This window comes from Neovison vison, chromosome 3 (genome assembly GCF_020171115.1).
Source record: "Neovison vison isolate M4711 chromosome 3, ASM_NN_V1, whole genome shotgun sequence".
Classification (NCBI taxonomy): Eukaryota; Metazoa; Chordata; class Mammalia; order Carnivora; family Mustelidae; genus Neogale; species Neogale vison.
The window spans coordinates 145,246,501-145,267,397 of record NC_058093.1 but is presented as its reverse complement, the minus strand read 5'-3'; the positions used below and the strand labels follow the sequence as shown (position 1 = coordinate 145,267,397).

The 20,897-nt window shown below is 37.0% G+C and overlaps 1 protein-coding gene across 1 annotated transcript in view; it reads left to right on the top strand.

Annotated features, from left to right (window-relative positions):
- DCC (DCC netrin 1 receptor) overlaps positions 1–20,897 on the top strand; it is a 1,152,813-nt gene that overhangs the window by 694,593 nt on the left and 437,323 nt on the right. Inside the window, exons 6-7 of the mRNA XM_044242950.1 lie at positions 2,568–2,722; positions 5,374–5,494. Of these exons, the coding sequence (XP_044098885.1) occupies positions 2,568–2,722; positions 5,374–5,494 (276 nt within the window). The remainder of the gene's footprint in view (positions 1–2,567; positions 2,723–5,373; positions 5,495–20,897) is intronic.

Genomic DNA, 20,897 nt, shown 5'->3' with positions numbered 1-20,897 from the left:
GACATGAAGTTAGCAAATGCTCTTGGAAAAATGGTTCTCAGGGGTGCCTAGGTGGCTCAGTCACTTAAGTCCAACTCTTGATTTTGGCTTGGGTCATGATCTTGGGGTCCTGGGATCAAGCCCCACTTTGGGCTCCACGCTCAGTGGGGAGCAGCTTCTACCCTGGAGAAGGTCTTAAAGGGAGAAGAGGAATAGAGAATATGGTATTATATTTTTAATAGCTCTAATTACTTATCTCCATTATCTTTGAGGCTTCAGGAATGTTAATGAATTATTCTTCCACCTGAATTTTCAAGTTGCAAAAGAGGCAATTCTTATAAAATAGTTCAGAATGTAGGCAGAGGAGTCAGCCTGTCTGGCTCCACAAATACAGGTTGTATGATTTGGAGAACATTACTTCAACTCCTTGTACCTCAGCCTCTTTGTAAAATGGAAACCACAGAGTCTCAGAGAAGCATGGTGAATACAATAAATATAAAGTATGGGACAGCTGGGTGGCTCAGTCAGTGAGGCATCTGCCTTTGACTCAGGTTAGAATCCCAGGGATCCAGTCCGGCATTGGGCTCCCTGCTCAGTGGGGAGTCTGCTTCTCCCTCTACCTGCCACTCACCCTACTTGTGCTCTCTTCTCTCTCCAGACAAATAAAATCTTTAAATAAATAAATAGGGCTTAAAACAATCAATTATACAAGGTCAGCTCCCAATAAATATTGGGTGTTTGCTAGTAAACAAATACTTGATCAAAATCTATAATAAAATCAGGAACAGAATCAGACAACTAAGGTATTTGCTCAGAGGCATTCAAGAACTATTTCTGTTGCCTTTTAGTTAGTTGCCTTTTAGTTAGTTATTAGTTTGGTTAGTTGCCGTTTAATTAGTTTAGTTAGTTGTCATTGAATTTAGTTAAGGAATAAAAGACAGTCTCTTACTAATATTATCAATTATAAATAATTTCAACTCTGTATACAATGGGGACATGTTCTCTTTAGAAAAGCTCTCTGACATTTTTTTAATGTGTTTGATCTGTGAATATTAATGTATCCCAGCTGAGTCATATAAATAAATTTGCCCATGTGAAAGATCAAATAATTTTATAGTTCTTTTTTACTGGAGGTCTTAAATATTTAATTAAAAATCAGGAAAATAATATAGGGAGGAGGAAGTGAAAGAATGAGGAAAAGGGAGAGGAAGAAAGAGAGAGATTAAGATTTCTATGATCTTCAGTAGAAAAAATTAGGAATTTTCCACTGGTTCTGCCATTTTTCTAGAACATTCATCAATGTTTACAAGTTGACTTCGAAGTCAGGGGTGGTCAGAGACTATCCCTGATATATTATATTACATAATACCATATTAACCCAAATGAGCAAAAATTAGCACTCCTTACTCACTGAACATAGCAACAGCAATGACATAAAAAAAAGCAATCTGACTTTAAAAATGGCTATTAAAAATGCATGTCCATGTCCTACCTGGAAACAAGTTCAAGGCAGCTATTTCATTATGAATTTAACCTGGGTCTAAGGCAACATGAATATTAAAATCTGACATCACTTTAAGATTCCCAGTGAAAGAGGGGCACCTGAGTGGCTCAGTAGGTTAAAGCCTCTGCCTTCAGCGCAGGTCATGATCCCAGGGTTCTGGGATAGAGCCTCAAATCAGGCTCTCTGCTCAGCATGGAGCCTGCTTGCTTCCTCCTCTCTCTGCCTGTCTCTCTGCCTACTTGTGATCTCTGTCAAATAAATAAATAAAATCTTAAAAAAAAAAAAAAGATTCCCAGTGGAAGAGAATGAAAAAAAATATATATTTTTTAATTTCCCTCTCCTAGGCAGGGTTTTGAAGGACCAAGCCTGAGAGATTCATTAGCAAAGGTGTGTTATATTTTAATTGTAATTTTCTCTCAATTACAAATTTCCATCATAAAGTAACGAGTATTATGGCAATTAAGACATTAAATTAAATTAGTATATCACCTATCATGCTGAGAAAATAATAAAGCAGTATAGTAATGCACCACAATAGATAATTGCTAAGACAATAGGAATGCATCTACAGTAAAGATGATAGTCATTTTTCGTGCCCATCATCATAGCCAGTTTCAACAGGGACTGAGTCCATCACATTAACTAAATCCCAATAAATTCAAGAATTACAGAGACACTAGGTTTTCTTGTGTTACACTCTGGGTTGTCTCAGAATTATCATCTTCACTTTATTTACTTTATTAGCATAGCTTCCATAGCTTTATGCACTGTTCAGTATCCTTTATGTAAGTCAATTGGATACAAACACTGGGTATTAAGAATGTTTATTAGATGTTACATTTTTTTTACAAAACTGTTCTCGCTTTCTTTCCTGAGGCAAAACAGCACTAACTACAACTATTTAACTGTGTTTGGGAGGAGGGAGAGGTGATCTATCATGGTTCCTGTATAATAAACTAATGGTTTCAGGGAGTTATTGAATTACAAGTATTCTTTCTCCCTGTACAGTGCTTCTAACTGGGCAAAGACCTTAGCATGCAGTTTCACTTTCCCACCCACTCACTTTTGCTTTCTGTCTTTGCAGTTCCGCCATGGTTTTTAAATCACCCTTCCAACCTGTATGCCTATGAAAGCATGGATATTGAATTTGAATGTTCAGTGTCTGGAAAGCCTGTGCCCACTGTGAATTGGATGAAGAATGGAGATGTGGTCCTTCCTAGTGATTATTTTCAGATAGTGGTAATTATCTTTTTTTTTTTTTTTTTTTTTAGCTTTATAGTCCCACTCATTGTTTACTCTATTTTCAGTTTCTTTTCTTTCCTGGCAAAAAGGTTCCTGTTGGGAATTTTTATGGTGTGTTAAGAAAATTGTTCCAGTAAAGCAAATGATTTTCTAGACTGAACAATTTTTGAGCTGAAAAAGAGTGATCAAACAGCCCTGCGCCCTTGTTTTACACACAAGGTTTTTTTGAACAAGCACAATGAAAAAAACAGAAGACCTAAGACTGTCTTTCCAAGTATCCTCATTGCTAGTTCTTGGGACAACTGAGTTTAGAGTCTAGTTTTAGACTATATGAAGCCAACAATCTCTTACTTCTTTGACTTTTACCCATTATAACAAGTTTCAGCAAGATGTGCCACTATGATTATGGTACTTTTACTTTTGTAATATAGACAAGTTTTCTCTGCCACCCTTACAGATAGGACAGCTGATCCTACTTGAGCAGTAAAAAAGAATGTGGTGATAGTGACTGTGACAAGAGGTAGTGGCAGGGTTAGGAAGCCATGGAGACCCAGAGTTCACATGGCATTGCGCTTTTAAACATTGGAAAAAAACTAAAGCTAAGCATAATAGTTCTTGTAGTTTCTCTAAGTTCTAGTGTACTCTCTCCCCTGTGGGAGATCACGGGGGTAATGGTATGTTATATTCATAAGTTATTTTCCTTGTACACAGTGAGACTCAACACCTATCATTACTATCATTTGTTTTGCTTTTACCAGCAGAACTCTGCTCATTTAAAAATACACTGAAAACTCTCCATTAGGTGTAGGTTAGCATTGGAAGTTCCAAATTCAAGGAAACAAATATATGAGAGATATGAAAAGCACTTTCCAAATATCAAAGAACTTTGTAGCTAAAAAGGAGGATTTAAGTCCACTTTCCTTATGCTTGAGACCCAGACATAGACCCAGACAAAGAAGAGTGTCTAAACGAGGACTTCTCGCAGAAGGGGAGTAGACTATAGGTGCCCTGACAGTCCAAGCATGTGCTCTCCTTAACCTTGCCCTGGCTCTCATTGGTGGATCCATGTCTCTGAGGCTTGATCAGTTGACTTTCAAGAACTTCCATAACCTCTCCATGCATGCATCTAGTCATACTTCCATCAGTTGACTTCCAGGAACTTCCATAACCTCTCCATGCATGCATCTAGTCATACTTCCAGGGTTCTCAAAGACTACATCCCTAAAATATATCTTTATTACTTTGATCACCACTGTATTTTCACTTTTAGTTACTTTTTTTTAATTGGTTGGGAAGAATGTAAGAAAGGGAAAAAATGAAACTTTTCAATGCCATACCAATCCATTAGTTCCTTTAAATGCAATGCTATTTCTGCTACCACTGAATTAAAAATGACCTGCCGTGGGGCAACTTGAAATGTGTTGTGTCCGCCTAGAATATATTCTACTTGCATATAAAGGAAATTGTTGAGTGCCCTTAAGGACACATGATAAAATACAACATTTATTTTTTCTACAGTTTGAATAATTTTTCTCCCAGAATGACTCATTACACCCAACCTATTTAAATGTTCTTTTCTTAAGGTGAAAAGAAAATGTACAATATGAGCCCTGTTCACATGAAGTTGTACTTAAAAATATTTCCCCAATAGCTCCAGAAATCTGAGAGCAATTGTCTGTCACACAGTAACATTTAACACAAATAGTAACTTATATGAGAATTGTTAATTAGAAGTTAGTCAGCTTTATCTCAGAATTTTACATCAGCAGAGAATTGACTACAAGACACTAAAAACAATTAAGAATTCCCCATGAGGTAATATTTATCTCTTAATGACTTCAGGGGAAGTGATTTAACACGTCTCACTTACTGAACTAATTCTTACACTAATATTGAAGAAAAACTGAGTCAGTATAATTAAATGCTATCTCCAGATTATTTTATCATCCATCCTTGAAAAAGATGGTCGCTAAATTTATATGAAACAGGAGTTAATATTTCTATGTTTAATTTATGGATTGCTGAAGGTAAAGCATTTTGGTCATATAACAAGAATGACATGGTGTAAAATATCCACCATACCGTCACTCCAAATCCCAAAAGGGTACATGTCAAAGCAATTACAATTTTAAAAGGATTTTCAGATTTTTTTTCTCAGTAAACACTTCCAGAAAATATCCAACCTAGATTTTTTTGTCTTTTAAAAGCTGCAAAAATCAGTTTCTTTTTTTTCCCCAACAGCTGCTAAACCCAATTTTCCTTCAATAACAAGTGAAAGAATGACATTTCTTTTGATGCTAACCTTTGATTCTTGCCTATTTAATCAAAGAGCTTTCTGTTTGCTGCTCATTTAGATATTGAGGATGATGTGTATTTTTATGAGTATAGTTTTCAATGCAGAACTAGGTTAAATGTATGCATATGAACTCAGCAGTGTATTGGGAATCTGTGACATTTCCCAAGTGACATAGGACATATCTGTGAGACTGGGAGAACTCTTATGGCTTTCTTTCTTACTTCTTCTGTGAACTTTTATCAAAATTTATGTTCATTTTGTCTTTTATGAGGGTTTTTTGTTTGGTTGTTTTTTTTTTTTTTTTTTTTTTTTGCTTTTTAAAATATTGTACCTGCTTTTTTCTTCTCTCTAGGGAGGAAGCAACTTACGAATCCTCGGAGTGGTGAAGTCAGATGAAGGCTTTTATCAATGTGTAGCTGAAAATGAGGCTGGAAATGTCCAGACCAGTGCACAGCTCATTGTCCCTAAGCCTGGTAAGTTGAGGGGAACTATGCCTTGGCACAGGTTGATCTCTCTATGCTTGGTCCACTTGTGAAATCCATATTGCTTTCCCTATCTCTCAACGTCAATTGGAAATTATTTAATTATTTAATCCTAAAAATATTAATTATTTAATTATTTAGTTTATCAAGGCATACACATGCATGTTGATGTGATATTCTTTCTAGAAAACTGGGTATGTATCTCCATCCAGTGAGATAGAGTCATCATGAACAGTATGTACTTCTGGTTGTCAAGATAACAACCACTAAATTATTGCCTTCTCACATTTTTTTTGTGGCCTCTGTTTCTTCTAGTATTTCAGGTAAACTTAGAATACAGAGAGAGATGTGTGTGTATGTGTGTGTGTGTTTATATATATATATATATATATATAGTCTTGAATCATGGATATTGGCATAAAAATAGCAGGAACAATTACTTGAAAATAAACACATTTTTCTATTTTTTTAAGTAGATTCTGATAATTTGTCTTTTTCCTTATTATTTATTTATTTATTATTACATTCAATTAACCAGCATATAATCTATGAACTTTTGATTATATTTTGTCCTGTAGTCTTTCAGAAGTTTAATATGGTGGTGGATTCAAAGCTGGTATAACTTAGGACACCTGGGTGGCTCAGTCAGTTAAGCATCTGATTCTTGGTTTCATCTCAGGTTATGAGCTTGAGCCACACATCAGGCTCCATGCACAGGGGGAGTCTGTTTGAGATTCTCTCCTTCTGCTCCTCCCCACCCCACAAGTAAATAAATAAATAAATCATTTAAAAACAACTATCATAACTCTATATTAGATGTATCATGTATTATCTCCAAAACCAAAATATCCTGCTAGAAAAAAGAAAAGAGAAAGAAAAACAAAACAAAACAAAACAAACAAAAAACCCCCACAAATTGGTCAGCTGCTCTGAAATGTTATAACACTAAAGAAAGTCAAGAATATTCATCTTTTAAAAATAATGATGAAAACTTGTTTAGATAGACCTAAATACTTTAAAATGTTAGTGTCTTCTATGAAAGCTTTCATACCACGTATTATTTTAATTACAACTTTTTAAGACCAATTTCCTATCTGTTGCCGTGACTCACTATTCTTATGGCACTTTACATTTTATTTTTTATTTTTTTTAAGATTTCATTTATTTATTTGACAGAGAAAGAGATATCACAAGCAGGCAGAAAGTCAGGAGGAAACAGGCCCTCTGCTGAGCAGAGAGCCCGATGCAGGGCTCTATCTCAGGACCTTGAGATCATGACCTGAGCCGAAGGCAGTGGCTTAATCCACTGAGCCACCCAGGCGCTCCGGCTCTTTACCTTTTAATAGAAAATAACTTAAAAGTATGAAATAAAGCCTTTCTTTGGCTTCTATCACTTAAAATATGTCTGTGAATGCCTTATATTTGTGCATCCCTAATCAACTATTTGAAGACTCTCAGACGTTCACAGTATTCCTCATGACAATGACCCTCCTTTTTTTTTTTTTTTTTTTTTCTTGATTGAAACAAAAGCAGCAACCATAGAACAGTCTCAGATGAGTAAAGGAACTAAAAGAATTATCTAGGAATTAAAAGGGACAGTTAACACTCTTTTAAGAGTGCCAGTTTCTCCAATGGTCTATTTCTTTTCCCTACATTTACTGTGCTTTAAGTGTTAGTGTGTATTCTATTCTCCTGGAAGAGTAAGGGATAAGTAGGACAAAAAGAACTTCTAAAATCAGGGTCTCTAATGTGAGCCATGCTTTCAAGACTGTGAGCTGTCTCTTTAGTAATGACAATATGACCCCACAGAAGAAAATTCTGGGTAACCTGGATTCTCAGCTATGGCCATAATGCCGAGGAAAATGCTGGGTAAGCAATCCCATATTCCTAAAAGGAGGTATGAAATTGTTTCTCCTAGATCTTGTTAGCACTGACCAAACCCGTCCAGTGGCAATCCCCTGTGATTGCTCATAGGAATGGAGAATTCTCTGAAGTTCTTGAGTTCACAGGATTAGAGATTATCATGGTGTTTTCCCTTCCACACAAGTCAAGTTGTGGAAACATCAGGAAAACCTCTTGAACAGATCGTGTGTGTGTGTGTATGTGTGTGTGTGTGTGTGTGTGTGTGTATTTTACTGGGAATTGCTTGTAAAAATGGAAATTGGAAAAATTATGCAACCTGGAAATTGCCTGGAGCTGTCCACAAGGACGCCAGGAAGAGAAAGGGGAAGGCAGCTGTGGGGAGAATCTCTGTTCCCACCTTAGGGAAGAACAAAGATAGGAGTTGTGCTTGAAGCTAGCAGATCTGGAGTTGTTTTGAAAGGATCATGCCTGAGAGGGCCTGCCTGCTGAAGCTGCTCCCAACAGAAGATAGACACTGCCCAGGAGGGAGCTGCCAGTGAGGAGCTGGTGCCGACAGCCCACGAGGTCATACAGGAAGTCCAGTGTGGGGATTCCTGAGGTGAGGGCAGGAGTCTCTGAGGAACCCGCAGAGCTCCTCACAAAAAAGAAGCTTGTGGATGCTTTTCACTTTTGAAAGCAAGACTGTTCGCTCCTGTCTGACCCCAGAGAAGCTCTAAAGAGAGAGTCTCATAGAATATCTAAATAGAGACCTAAGAAACTGAAAAAGAACAAGAGACAGTCTCGCTGCTTTATCCACACTTTTGGTCTCAGGCCTACTCTTTTAGGTAGGAAGAAACTGTAAATTGAGCATCAGATTAATGTTTTGATTTAGCCTTACTCTGTGTGAGTGTGTGTGTGTGTGTGAGTGTGTGTGTGTGAGTGTGTGTGTGAGTGTGTGAGTGAGTGTGTGTGTGTGTGTGTGTGTGCGCTGTTTTTGTTTGTTGTCCTTAGTACCTGAAGGTAAGGCTTTTTAAATACTGTAGACCCGGGACTAGAGGATTGGCCCAGATTGCTCTCAGGATTGGGGAATAGATCTGCTAGAGTGTGTGTGAAGGTGGGCCACAGGCTGACATGCAACTGTTGTGTCTTAGTGTTCTAGCAGTTCCGCTCATTCTGTAAACCAGTTACAAGCATCCACGTCGCTTCTCCTGGCAAGCTCTCAGTTCAGAGGGCAGCCACTTGTTCTTGGCGTCTTGCCTTCCACCTGGGCCCCAAGTCATTTAGGTCTAAGTGGCCATACAGAGCAAGGCTCCCCTCAGGAGGAGAGTCATTTACCTCCTCCTGAGGGAAAGCCTCGGAGCATCCGGGTAATTCATTCTTCCAGGTAGATGGTAAAGTGTTATTGATGAATTCTGCACTCTTGGTCAGTGTTCATTGTATTTGGCAGAGGATTAGAATGAAAGTAAAAGCAAATGAAGATAAAAATCTGAAAGCGTGACGGGACATGATTGTGACTGTCTTACATCCCCCCTTATAAATGATGGATTGCTTTTTCCTAGCTGTTCCATCAGACCTTCAAATCATGCTTCTCCAGCTCCTTGGAGCTGCAGTGTGGGCCACATGCACAGATGGTGGAGAGGCCCAGCTATAAATATAAATTCGGCAGTGAGGCTGACCATAGTGGGCAGAATGTAGCCCTCTCTGTTTAAGTTTCCACAATAAACGGCCACCATGTATTTGGAGGCATACTGTGGACCCGCATTGCCAGCTGCTCAGCCCTGGGCTGTCCACAGGCTTGTGGCAGAGAGTTCCTCTTGGTAGCCATAACCATCTGCTCTTCACTGAAGCACACACAATGACCCATTCCAGCCAGTGTCCATTGTTAATGGGTATTTACACAGGCCTAATGAAGTTTCAACATAGTCTTTTATATACAGTTAGCTATTCCCACTTTAGCAATTAGTGACTTAGGAAATAAAGTAAACATAATCTACTAAATTAAACCGAGTTAATGACTTGTTCTGCTCTCCAGAAAATAAGTTTGGGAAAAATATTGAGATGTGTATACTGTAACATGTAAAATATATACATGGTTTCCCCTAGGCAGAGGTCAAGAAGATCAATGGCAATTTTACTATAGGAAGTCCTATAGTATATATATATATATATATATATATATATATATATATAGTATATATGTAACAATATAGTATATAGTATATACTAACGGTATAAATGTAACACTGTAACGCCATATACACAGTTCCAGACTGCTCCCTCTCTGCCTCGCTCTTTCTTTCACACACATATACCACACGCACACGCACACACACACAGGAGGCATGAAAGCCTCCATTCTTAAGACTGTATATATATGTCAAAAAGACTTAAGCATATTATGGAATGGTAAATGGAAATTAAAATACTTTACCTGATTTATATTACTTGCATTATCTATTAATCTCTTCTAATAGCTAAGGAAAAGCTTTATTGTTGTTGCTTGTTTTATTTTATTTATTTACTTTTTTTTTTTTTGGTGGGTGGGGAGGGCACATTGGTTTAAGAAGTTGTTTTTCCAAGTGAACTATTTAATGTTCTAGTAGTTTAATGAACTACTCCAAGTCCACCATTCAGAGCATAGACTAAACAGAAAGTATCAAGAATCAGTGTGTCAATATCCATCACCTGACTACCCCATAACCCCACCGCTCTCCTCTCTGAAACCCTCAGTTTGTTTCCAGGAGTGCATAGTTTTCATTGAACAATTCATCAAAAACTAATGATGTACTGTATGGTGACTTACTTAACACAATAAAAGAAATAAATAAAGAAAAGAAGAGTCAATGTGTTAGGTGTCATAAAAACAAGAAGGTTCAATAGCCAGATTTGCAAACACATGAGCAGTAGGTTATGATCTGATTGGCATAGCAGTTGCTGATGAACTATTTAGTATCAAGGTATCACCTAGTAAACTGTAGTGTGGGCAGGTAGTAATTAAATTAAGAAAACTATTTGATAGCTGGGTGGAAAAGTTAATAATTTTCTTTTGCTGAGGGTGTGTGGGATAGGGAACAAGACAGGAAAGATAAGATAGATGTAAGGTATCAATTATCTCTGAGTTAGTTTTCATTTTTCCAGCTGCTGGGTGGTGTTCAGTTTCCTGGCAGTGGTCTGCAGTGAGGGTCATTGAAAATACTTAACTGTTGGCCAGGGTAGTGGAAGGCCAGGGAACTGGAAATGAATGTGATGATGATGATCGGGACCTATGTTGTCTGGAATATTTTTAGATTTAAAGGTAGAAATGGGTAAAGATAGAATAAAGTTACCATGGGAAGAAATAATGTATTCTTCATATTTTCCTCTCTCTTTTTTTTTGCATTCTTCATGCTTTAATGTGCACAAAAAAGCTAAATTTCAAAATGAATATATGCCATTATAAATATTCCCTAAGTATAGATTTGCTTAGGGAAAACACCATATTATGCCTTCCATAGAAATAAATATGGACTATGTGTCTCATGTTAATATTGAATGCTTTCTAATCTGGTTTTATTTTATTTGTTTTTCTCCTCCAATATTGGTAAAACACACACACACACACACACACACACAAACACAATAGAATTTCCTACTGTAGAAGGGGAAATATATTGGCTAGGCATTTAGGAAAATGTGAATTGTTTTCAATTCCCTGTCCTCTTTTGGAAAAGGTTACTGGTCAAAAACAACTTTGAATTGCCAACAAATTTATATATATATATATATATATATATATATATAATTTGTTGGCAATTTATATATATATATATATCTCCTAAAATTAGCAAAAGTATTTAAAAGTATTTAAGTCTGGTCATGAACACTAAGGCATAAAATCAGAAGTTTGGTTTATTTTGTTGTTGGTGTTGGGGGTGTGAGTTGGCTTTTTTTCTTTCTTTCTTTTTTGATCTGTTTTTATGACTTGTTCCCTTTCCATGTGAGACGAATACCTTGAAATCCAAATGGACCAAAGTAATAGTTGGATGCTCACCCATGTAATTGTATATTAGCTGCAACCAATTATAGTGTTTCTTACTCAACATTGACTTTTACATAGTAAATTCAGTGATATTGTGTGAAACAATGAAAAATTGTACAATTAGTCTTAGCACTTAAAATCTGTTGGAATTTGTCAGTTTAATAGCACACTAGTGACTAGATAAGAGAGAATGTAACTAAAGCAAACAGGAAGTACTTCTCAATCTCCTATTAGTCATGGTGGTCAGTTAAGTTGAATTTTTATCTCTCATATAAAAAGGATTACTATGACTTAAATGCTCAATTGTAATTAGTGTGGGATTGTTCTTGAAATTCCGTACGTAATTTAGAAGAGCCAGTTCCATGTTCTAGACTAACGTGTTTGTGGATTCAAACTAAAAAGTAAGTCATTGGACAGTTTTCCTCGTACAAACTGAGATGCTCATTAAAACCACAAACGTTCTCTTTCATTTTCCATCATTGAGTCTAAATGAATAAAAGTCAGCTTAATGTTTTTTGAAACATATTACCAGTGTGGTGATATTATACTCATAAGTTTTCCATGAACATTTTCTCTTATAAACCTTGGAAATTAACTGTAGCTAATAGGATACAAGAACCAGAATTTTCAAGGTAGTTTATAATGTCAGCATATATGACTATGAATGTCTTCAATCTACTGAATGTTATTTTTGCTTGCCACAGTGAAGATAAAATAAGAGGATGGTAGTCTATGCTCTTTTATTTTCTACCTCAAAGTAGAGTGTTGACTTAGAGTGTTGATACTCAAACTACTACTTTTCCTGAGGGATTCAGAGTTTATTGTAAATCAGTCGTTTGATCTTTTATCATATAACATTCATACGCTAGGTGAGATGCATCTAAATCTCATCTCTATATCCTTTGCTAATTTACCTATAGAGGTTTAAAAACATAATGGAAGGGGCACCTGGGTGGCTTAGTCGGTTAAGCATCTGAGTCATGATTTTGGCTCAGGTCATGATCTCAGGGTCATGAGACTGAGCCTTGCATTGGGCTCTGTACTCAGTGGGGAGTCTGCTTGAGATTCTCTCCCTCTGCACCTCCCTCACATTTATGCTTGCTCTCTCTCTGTCTCAAATAAATAAAGAACTCATTAAAAAAAACCACAATAGACTATAAAATATATGTATATATATAACATATGTATATATGTGTGCATATCCATATGTATATATGTGTATATATACATACGTACACATATACATACATGTGTATATTATATGTATATGCATATTTATATGTATATTATCTGTATATATGTATGTAGATATGTACGGACAGAATCATGGATGGTGTTGCCTAACCTTTCCAGGTCAACATTTCCTCAGTTGTAAAATGTAGTGGGTAATTGTCTTGAAGATTTATTGCAATAAATGTATGTAAAAGAGATTTGTAGGCTCTAAACTGCTACCAAATGTTAGCTATTCTAAAATCTTCTGTTGGTTTGTTTTCTCAAGAAAAATAGCAGGCATTTATTGGCAGGCGAGAATTCTACCACTGAACCACCCATGCTATTGGGATGAGTACAATGATAGCTTTCTTCTGGTATATTTTCCCATCTTCCAAGAAAAGAATTAATAAGCAGATATTTCAACAACAGTGGCCATTCGAAGTTTAAGTTTTTAGCCCAGTGAACAAGGTTAAGGGAAAGGTCTGTTTGAAAATGACTGCGGGTGGAAAGGTTGGCTGCAAGGTTTGCAGTGTCAGTTTAATGACTTGCTCATTCCAGTTTTATGACGGCAGAGGCTTCTCAGCAAATAAAGGCTTGTCATTCTTCTTGTCCCTGGTTCAGCATGTGCTTCAAGTAGGAAGTAAGCTCAGTACTAATCAGGAGGATATGGCTGTATGGCAGACTTTGAAATTAGAAATGAATTCTTCAGTAATGTGAAGTATCCTGAGATAAGTGATAACTCTAAATCCATACAATATGGAAGAATTGATAGATTCATAAATATTGATCATATCATATTTTGGTGGTAAAGACACCAAAGAATGTTATTCTAGATCTTTTTTTTTTTTTTAACCCTATAGTGAAGAAGTGAAAAAAAGAATCTTGATTTTTACAGGGAACACAAATGATGCATGCTTGTTGTGTTTCTATGTTTTACATATAAATCACTCTCTGATAACAAGTGTCTGTGTACACATACACCATACACATGCAATTACATATATTCCTTCTGATATATTACTATGAGAAAATTTTCAGTTATCAATGTAATAATTATGAAGTATATATAATTAGTTAATATTGTATGGGTCTAATTTTTAATTATGAGGGTGATAATATCCACATTGATAGAACTATAATGAAATGGCACTCATATGCATAATTTGAAGACATGAATTACAATTACAATACAGTCACAACAGAGATCTCAGATGATCCCAGTAGAAGCTTTGAAACTGGGTTAGCATGAGGAGTCATCTATCTATGCCCAGACATGAGTGTGGCCTTGAGTGAGGTCTTCTCTTTAGCTCAAGGGCAATCACTACAGATGGATTCAGTAGGGAAACTTCAGCCACTATCACTCCCTCCCGCTGGAGGAATGAGTGCTATAGTCCTGAAAGGTAGCCCTGGATGGTGTACCGCTCCATCCACTATGGTCCTACCCTTGTCCTATTCAAATCTATTTGCTTCTTGTAATATATTTTGGAAATAACTATTCTAGAATCTAAGTTGGTCTTATTCCCTGGGGAAAAGAGGAAGGTTAGAGGTGTGAATTAAATCCTCCTCCAGTGCAACTGCAACTGGTCTCATGGCTGAAACTGGTACTCATTCTTTCTGTCCTCCTACTTATATATTCTTCTCACCCCCCCAGCTAGCACCTCTGCCAATCTACCTAGCTCATCAAGTGGGATGACTCAAAGTCCTGTCCCTTCACAGATCATAGAAAACATATCAGTCCACTTACCATCAAAATTGGGGAAGAGTACCAAGAGACACCTCCAGCAGATGACCTGAGTGCCAATAGTAGTCTTCCCTGTTTTCCCTCCTCCTCTTCCTGATGATCTGGGCAATTATTCTTGCCTTGCCTACTGGTGTTTTGTCACAAGAAGACTGAAAGGACCAGGCAGCAGTGATCACTCAAGTTCAGTGACATCTCCTCCAAGATCTAGGAATTTTAAATCCACAGAGCCTAGAGTTGCAGGAGTAAGGAAGACACATACTCCAGCTGGGTCAGTGGGCGTGATGGTAAGCAGGGCCACACCTACTTCAATCTCTTGTTTCCATGTACTCTACCTATTGAAGACATGGTCTTTGGTTTAGAGTATACGCTGCAACCTAGGGAAAGGCACTCCATCTTAGGATATCATCTCCGGCTTGTTTCCTCAGTTGCTCCTCTAAAAGGCTGTACTTTCACTCTATCAAGTCAACAGCTACACAGTGGTTGGTATATGATAGCATCAGGAGATCCTATGGTCATGTATTCATTCCCACACCTCTTTTGCAATTAAATGAGTTACTTAATCTTTTGCAGTGTTATGCAGGATCTCATGATGGTGGCTCACATACTTTGTGAGCCCTCTGAGCTGCAGGCTGAAGTCTGAGAGCAGGAAAGGAAGAACATGTGTATATCCCAGTCAAGATGAACTGTGCACCTTTCAGAACAGAAGGGGTTCAATATAAATAATACATCACCAATAGGCTAGTTTGTCTCATCAAGGAATGGTGTCTGATTGAGTGTTCAGCATTTGTCTTGTTTATTAGCGGACCAAACCTACCTGATTGTTTAGTGCCTCTTTACAGGAGGATACAATCTGATGTGATTCAAAGATCTCGACACTTGGTATTCACTCCCACATATCCACCTACATCCTTCTTTTCCAAACCTCCCTGTCCCTGGTCTTCCAGCCACTCTCCCTCCAGACCTATAGTCAATCAAGCAAACCATTTGACTTTATTCATAGTCCATATATATATTCTTACTTTGGGCCATTTTTCTTTTCATATAAGATAGATGACCTGGTATACTCAACACTGCCTTCCAGGAAAGGTTCTCTTACTGTCCTCCTTTAGGGCTATACCCAAGTGAAGCTGTGGTATCGCAACCATCTATTTTGAATGCACTCACATACAAAGCTGACAAAGCTTGGTCTTTTTCTTTCTCAGTCACTTAGCCATAAGAGTAAGTTGAGGGGGAAGGTACTTATACAACAGTGATTGAAAATGTGGTTGTGCAGGTCACCTGCTGTTATGCCCTCTGGTCATGCTTGTACCTGATGCCCAATATCACACTTTAATCTTACTTAAGTTGATGATGGTGCCACCTGGCCTTTTGACTCGAGCCATTTCCAATAACCTAGTTCATGATGATCAGTTAAACCATTTGGTCAGTTGATTATCCCATGGTTGGGCATTCTTATTCCAACAGGGTCTAGTATTCTGCCAGAACCCATTTTATAAATGGTGTATAATTCTCTGCTGAATTGGCATGGCTTTGCAATAGAACCCTAAGAGTGATTCCTTTATGATGGCCTGCTATTATCTCTGCACAGATTTTTTTCAATCTACCACTAATACTTCTAATATTTAAGAGTAAAGTTGGTTGTATCACACAAGTAGTGGAACCACTGGCTTCATAGCCTGGACTGGATACAATACCTGTTTCCACTCCAGATGCCCTACTCACAGGTGACAGTGTTTCATATTATCTGATAAGTGCTGCCTGCAGAACCCAGATATCTGAGAGACATTGTGCTTTTTTCTTCGTGTTTAGAGATACGAAGTCCAGTAATTTGTCCCGATTTATAGGTCTTATCTTTTCCTGTTCCAAGCCATGTGCCCCTAAAAACTTCATTGGTATCATGGGCTACTGTACCTTCATAGGATTTGCCTGCCACTGCTGAGGCATGTGTTTTACAAAATTCCTCCATCTATTTGCCATTTCTCACTCACCTTCTCTGATTATCATGATGTCATTAACACAACTGACAAATGAAGTGTGCTACAAAATATCTGGATGGTGCAGATTCACTTGGGCTATTTTACGACAGGACATGGGACAGTCACCGTAGCCCTGAGATATGACTGAAAAGGAATAATGACTTTTTATTCCTAGTGAATGAGAAATGTTCCGATAGTCTTTTCTTACAGGGATAAGAAAGAACACCTCACTATGGCTAACTATATTATCCTGGAGATGTTATGTCAATCTGCTTACCCAAAGGTACAGCCTTTGACATAGCAGATGGAATGGGAACTACCACGTAGTTAAATTTGTAGTTGTCCACTGTCATTCTCTAGGTTTGCTCTGATTTTTGTAGGGATCAGGCTGTGAAATTAACTTAAAATATGATAGGAATTACCATTTTTTAGGATTCTAAGGGTAACCTCAACCATTCCCCCAGGGTATGACATGCTATGGTGATAAGTGGAATATAAAGTATAAATAATGGGATATTAATATATAGTAGAATAAATATATATATAATATGTATATAGTGGAATAAAATATAAAAAGTCAAATATAATTATTTTATACACTATGGGACTCAACTTTTATAATAAGTTTAAATCTAAATCTAGCTCTATATTTATAGTTCAAAAGACCACTATATTATTTTTTTAAAGGTTTTATTTATTTATTTGTCAAAGAGAGAAAGAGTGTGCAAGCACAAGCAGGGGGAGTGACAGGCAGAGGGAGAAAGAGACTCCCTACTGAGCAAGGAGCCTGATGTGGGACTCGATCCCAGGACCCTGAGATCTTGACCTGGGCTGAAGGCAGACACTTAACTGACTGAGCCACCCAGGTGTCCCACTACTATATTATTTTTATTTGAGAAATCAAAGTACATGGGTCCTAAGAAAGCATCAAACAACAAGTGACATATACTGAAGTATGACAAGGGTTTTAGAAATGTAAGTGTGATTTTGCCTTTGACTTTAGCCTTCAAATAAACTACTTGGAGTCTTCTCTGCCTCTTGGACACTTAAGAGGTACTAGGAGATAAGGCTTTTGTATTTGATCATTTTAAGTCTAACGAGAAGCAGAAATACAGGAAAATAAACACCATTTAATTATGGAAGGATATGCTAATAAGCTCTAATCAGCCCTGCTTTGAGTAAGATTTATATAAATACAGAAGAAAAGAAAAACACAGACGAGAATAGCATTTTCCAAAACCTTCCTGTGTCAGGTACCATGTGTTAAGCACTTCATATGCATCATTCTATTTTCTGTGATAATTTGGTGCAGAATATATTACTGTTCACACTTCACAGACTAGAAGATTATGCTTCAAAGAGGTCGGATACCTTGCTAATATCCAACAGCTATAAAGTGGCAGGGCTGGATTTGAAAAACACTATTCAATCTTTATTAGTGGGCACCATGTTGAGTCAGGGCTTTACAATACCGTATTAACTGATTCTTCTCAAGAATCCTATGGAGGATTCTTTCCCCCTTACTTGGTGGGTGAGGAAAGTGCTGCTCAAGGAAGTTAGCTAACTGACCAAAGCCACTCAGCCAGCATCGTCTGACCTTCACACCTGCTGTTTCAGTTACTCTGCCATCATGTGGATGTCCCCCCACGTTCGGTCTACCACATGGAGCCCGTCAAGGAAATGCATGATGTTTAATATTGCTCATCAGACTAGTTTGGGAGAGTTACTAATAAGAGTTTGGGAGTTACCAATGAAGGAGAGGAGATTGTAATTAATTAAAATGCCTAAAATTCTGCCAAATGAATGGTATCTGCCTGAATTCCCAGAGTATTGGAAATCATTGCTAAGTGTGGGCCAATTGTAGAATGTGTCCTGAGTCTTAAGAGTGAATACCACAGAACTCCTGTTACCCAGGAATCTGTAATTTAACCAAAAATAAAAAAAAATTGATACAACTAATCCTAATTATCAAAAATAATTAAGACAGAATGATTTAATGATATATTAATTATTTAGCATTTACCAAATACCCAGAATATGAATCAAGACTCACAAGACTGTAATGAAAATTAAGAGGCAGTAGATGCCCTTTAAAGACAGTTCTCTGTATTAATATTCCTGAAATTCTAATATAGTCAGTGCTTCATCTATTCTGTCTTTTATTCAAACCCTATTCGAGGAGGATAGCGGTGCCACATGTCATGCAGACTCTCAAGGCTTCTGTTGTTTAGAAAAGTTCTTTCACTTACTGTTTTGTTTTGTTTCCTGTTTAAACAGAGAAGTTCCAGTTTCTAAAATAGGTTAAAAAAAAAAAGGAGGGGAACAGTTTTCTTTCTTATAAATAACTACACATAAGTCTTTAATCTATGATGTAGTTCCATTTAAGAAAAATAATTAGTTAACAAGCCTAAATGACTAGTGTATGTGATTTATAGCTGTCCTTGTTATTTGTATTGACAAATACTCGCCAAGAATCCTTAGATGACTTTAACCTTCCCTGACGATATTGACAACACATATTTCTTTTATTTAGATTATATCTGAGTTTGATATATTGTAGAACATAACAAAATTCACTTGAAATAAAAAATAACCCACCCTAAAGTAAAAACATGCATTGTGAGCCAAGAAAAGTCAAAGAGAAAAGCCGTTTTCCCATATTTCCTGATATTTTTCAGTCCTAGTTCCTATTTAAATGATGAGTTACCTGGTAATCAGGTAAAATGTTCTTTAGTTCTGAAAGATGTCAACTGAGTTTATGTATATGAACATGTACAAAAGCAAAATAAACTATTTTGAATGGAGAAGAATGATTCTTTCTCTAAATGATTTTCTCTTAACAGCATGGCAGTTATTTGGAAAAAGAAGGAAGTGAAAATACTATGTAGCTTATTTTATATCCTATTCTTGCCTTGTGTTCTTGATTTCGTAAATAGAAAAAGGCAAGAGATAACAGAATTTGTGGCCCATACATAAGCCTTTGGATCTCATGAATGCCATGTCTGATTTCTGACAAATGGGTCACCCGTTTTCTTTTCAAATATGAGCCTTACTTCTCATTATTTAATATAAGCCTCTGAGCCCAAATTCTTACCAGATATTTTAGGTCTTTACCACACCTGCCTAGAAAGGATAAAATGACCCTTGGGGAAATTCAACTGAGTGAAGTGGTAAATACCTTTTGCTTTTTATATCAGGAACAATAACGACAACAATAAAACCTCATTCCAAGTATGTAATTTCTTGCACATAAACCATTATCCTAGAAGTTATTCTTATTTTCTGAATACAGATGCTAAGTAAAATCGCTCAAGCTTGTAGTCTAATAGAGAAGTTTGGAGCAGAACAAATCATCACCATGAGTCCCGGGAGTATGTAAATACAAGGTGGAGGGGGTAGTACAATGGGGGCTTATGAAGTTCCTTCTATGGGAGTCAGAGGAACTCATTGCTGAGGATATGACATCTGAGCTGAGATGGACTTTGAAACAGAAATGTGACTTTGCCAAGCTGTCAAGAAGGGCAGAGAAATGGCTGATAGAAGAAATGTTTCTTCCAAAGCCTAGGGAAACAGCACAGAAGCAGAAATATATGTTCAGAGAAGTGTGCATGGCTCAGTAAAACTAGAGAGAGAGATGCAGAGGCTGGATCACAGAGTATCTTTCGGAATATGTAAAGAAAATTTGGCTTTTTGTCTAGGCTACATGGGACATTGATGTCTAGAATGTAAAGGATGCTATTGGTGTTCTTAAAAGATAACTCAGGAAGTAGTGTCGATGATCGCTATACTGGCAGTAGCAGGAGGAGGGGCTGGAAATACCAAACCAATTGGGAAAGTGTATCAGCAAGAGGTGAAGCTAGACAGAATAAGGCCACCCACCACAGTAGTACAGAAAGAGTGAGCAGATGTATCACAAGATCTTCACAACATGGAGATTTGTTTATTAATATACAGAGAATGTATATTGATGAATCAATAGGTTATTGATTTAACTAAATAAGTGACAATGCCATTGTTTCCAAAAGTAGAACACCACATAGTGACTTAAGTGTATTTTGACAGAAAAAGCCTGGATTTTGAGTTCATTGAAGTTTCCTGGCTTGATCATCTCTGTATTTCAAGCACCTGGTAAAGGGCAGACTCTCAATTACTCATAACTAGTTAACTGATAATGCAGAGTAGTATAAATTATGATAGAGTACAAAATGAGACAAAAGAGGTAAATATTTAAAAGATCTCAGGGCATATAACTGAAATAGGCAAAATTAACAGTGTGACTGAAAAGCAATATTCTGTCATGTATATTAAAAAGACTGGAGCAGAAGGGGGAAAAAAAAAAAAAAGCAGGTATGTTGTAATATCCCCAGAGGGAAATAGTTATGGTCTGAGCTGAGTGGCAACTCTGCTCCTAGAGAGAAAGATAAATTCAAAGAATCATATGGAAAAGGAAGTGATTAGCAGTTTGCATTTGAATTGAAAAGCAGTGTTTGATGCTGACTGGAAATCCTGTGAGTTATTGGCATCCCTGATGGTAATGAAAAGCTTAAGGGAGAGTTGACAGGGCTTTATTATGTATCCTTAGTTCCTTGATAGGATATAAGTGAA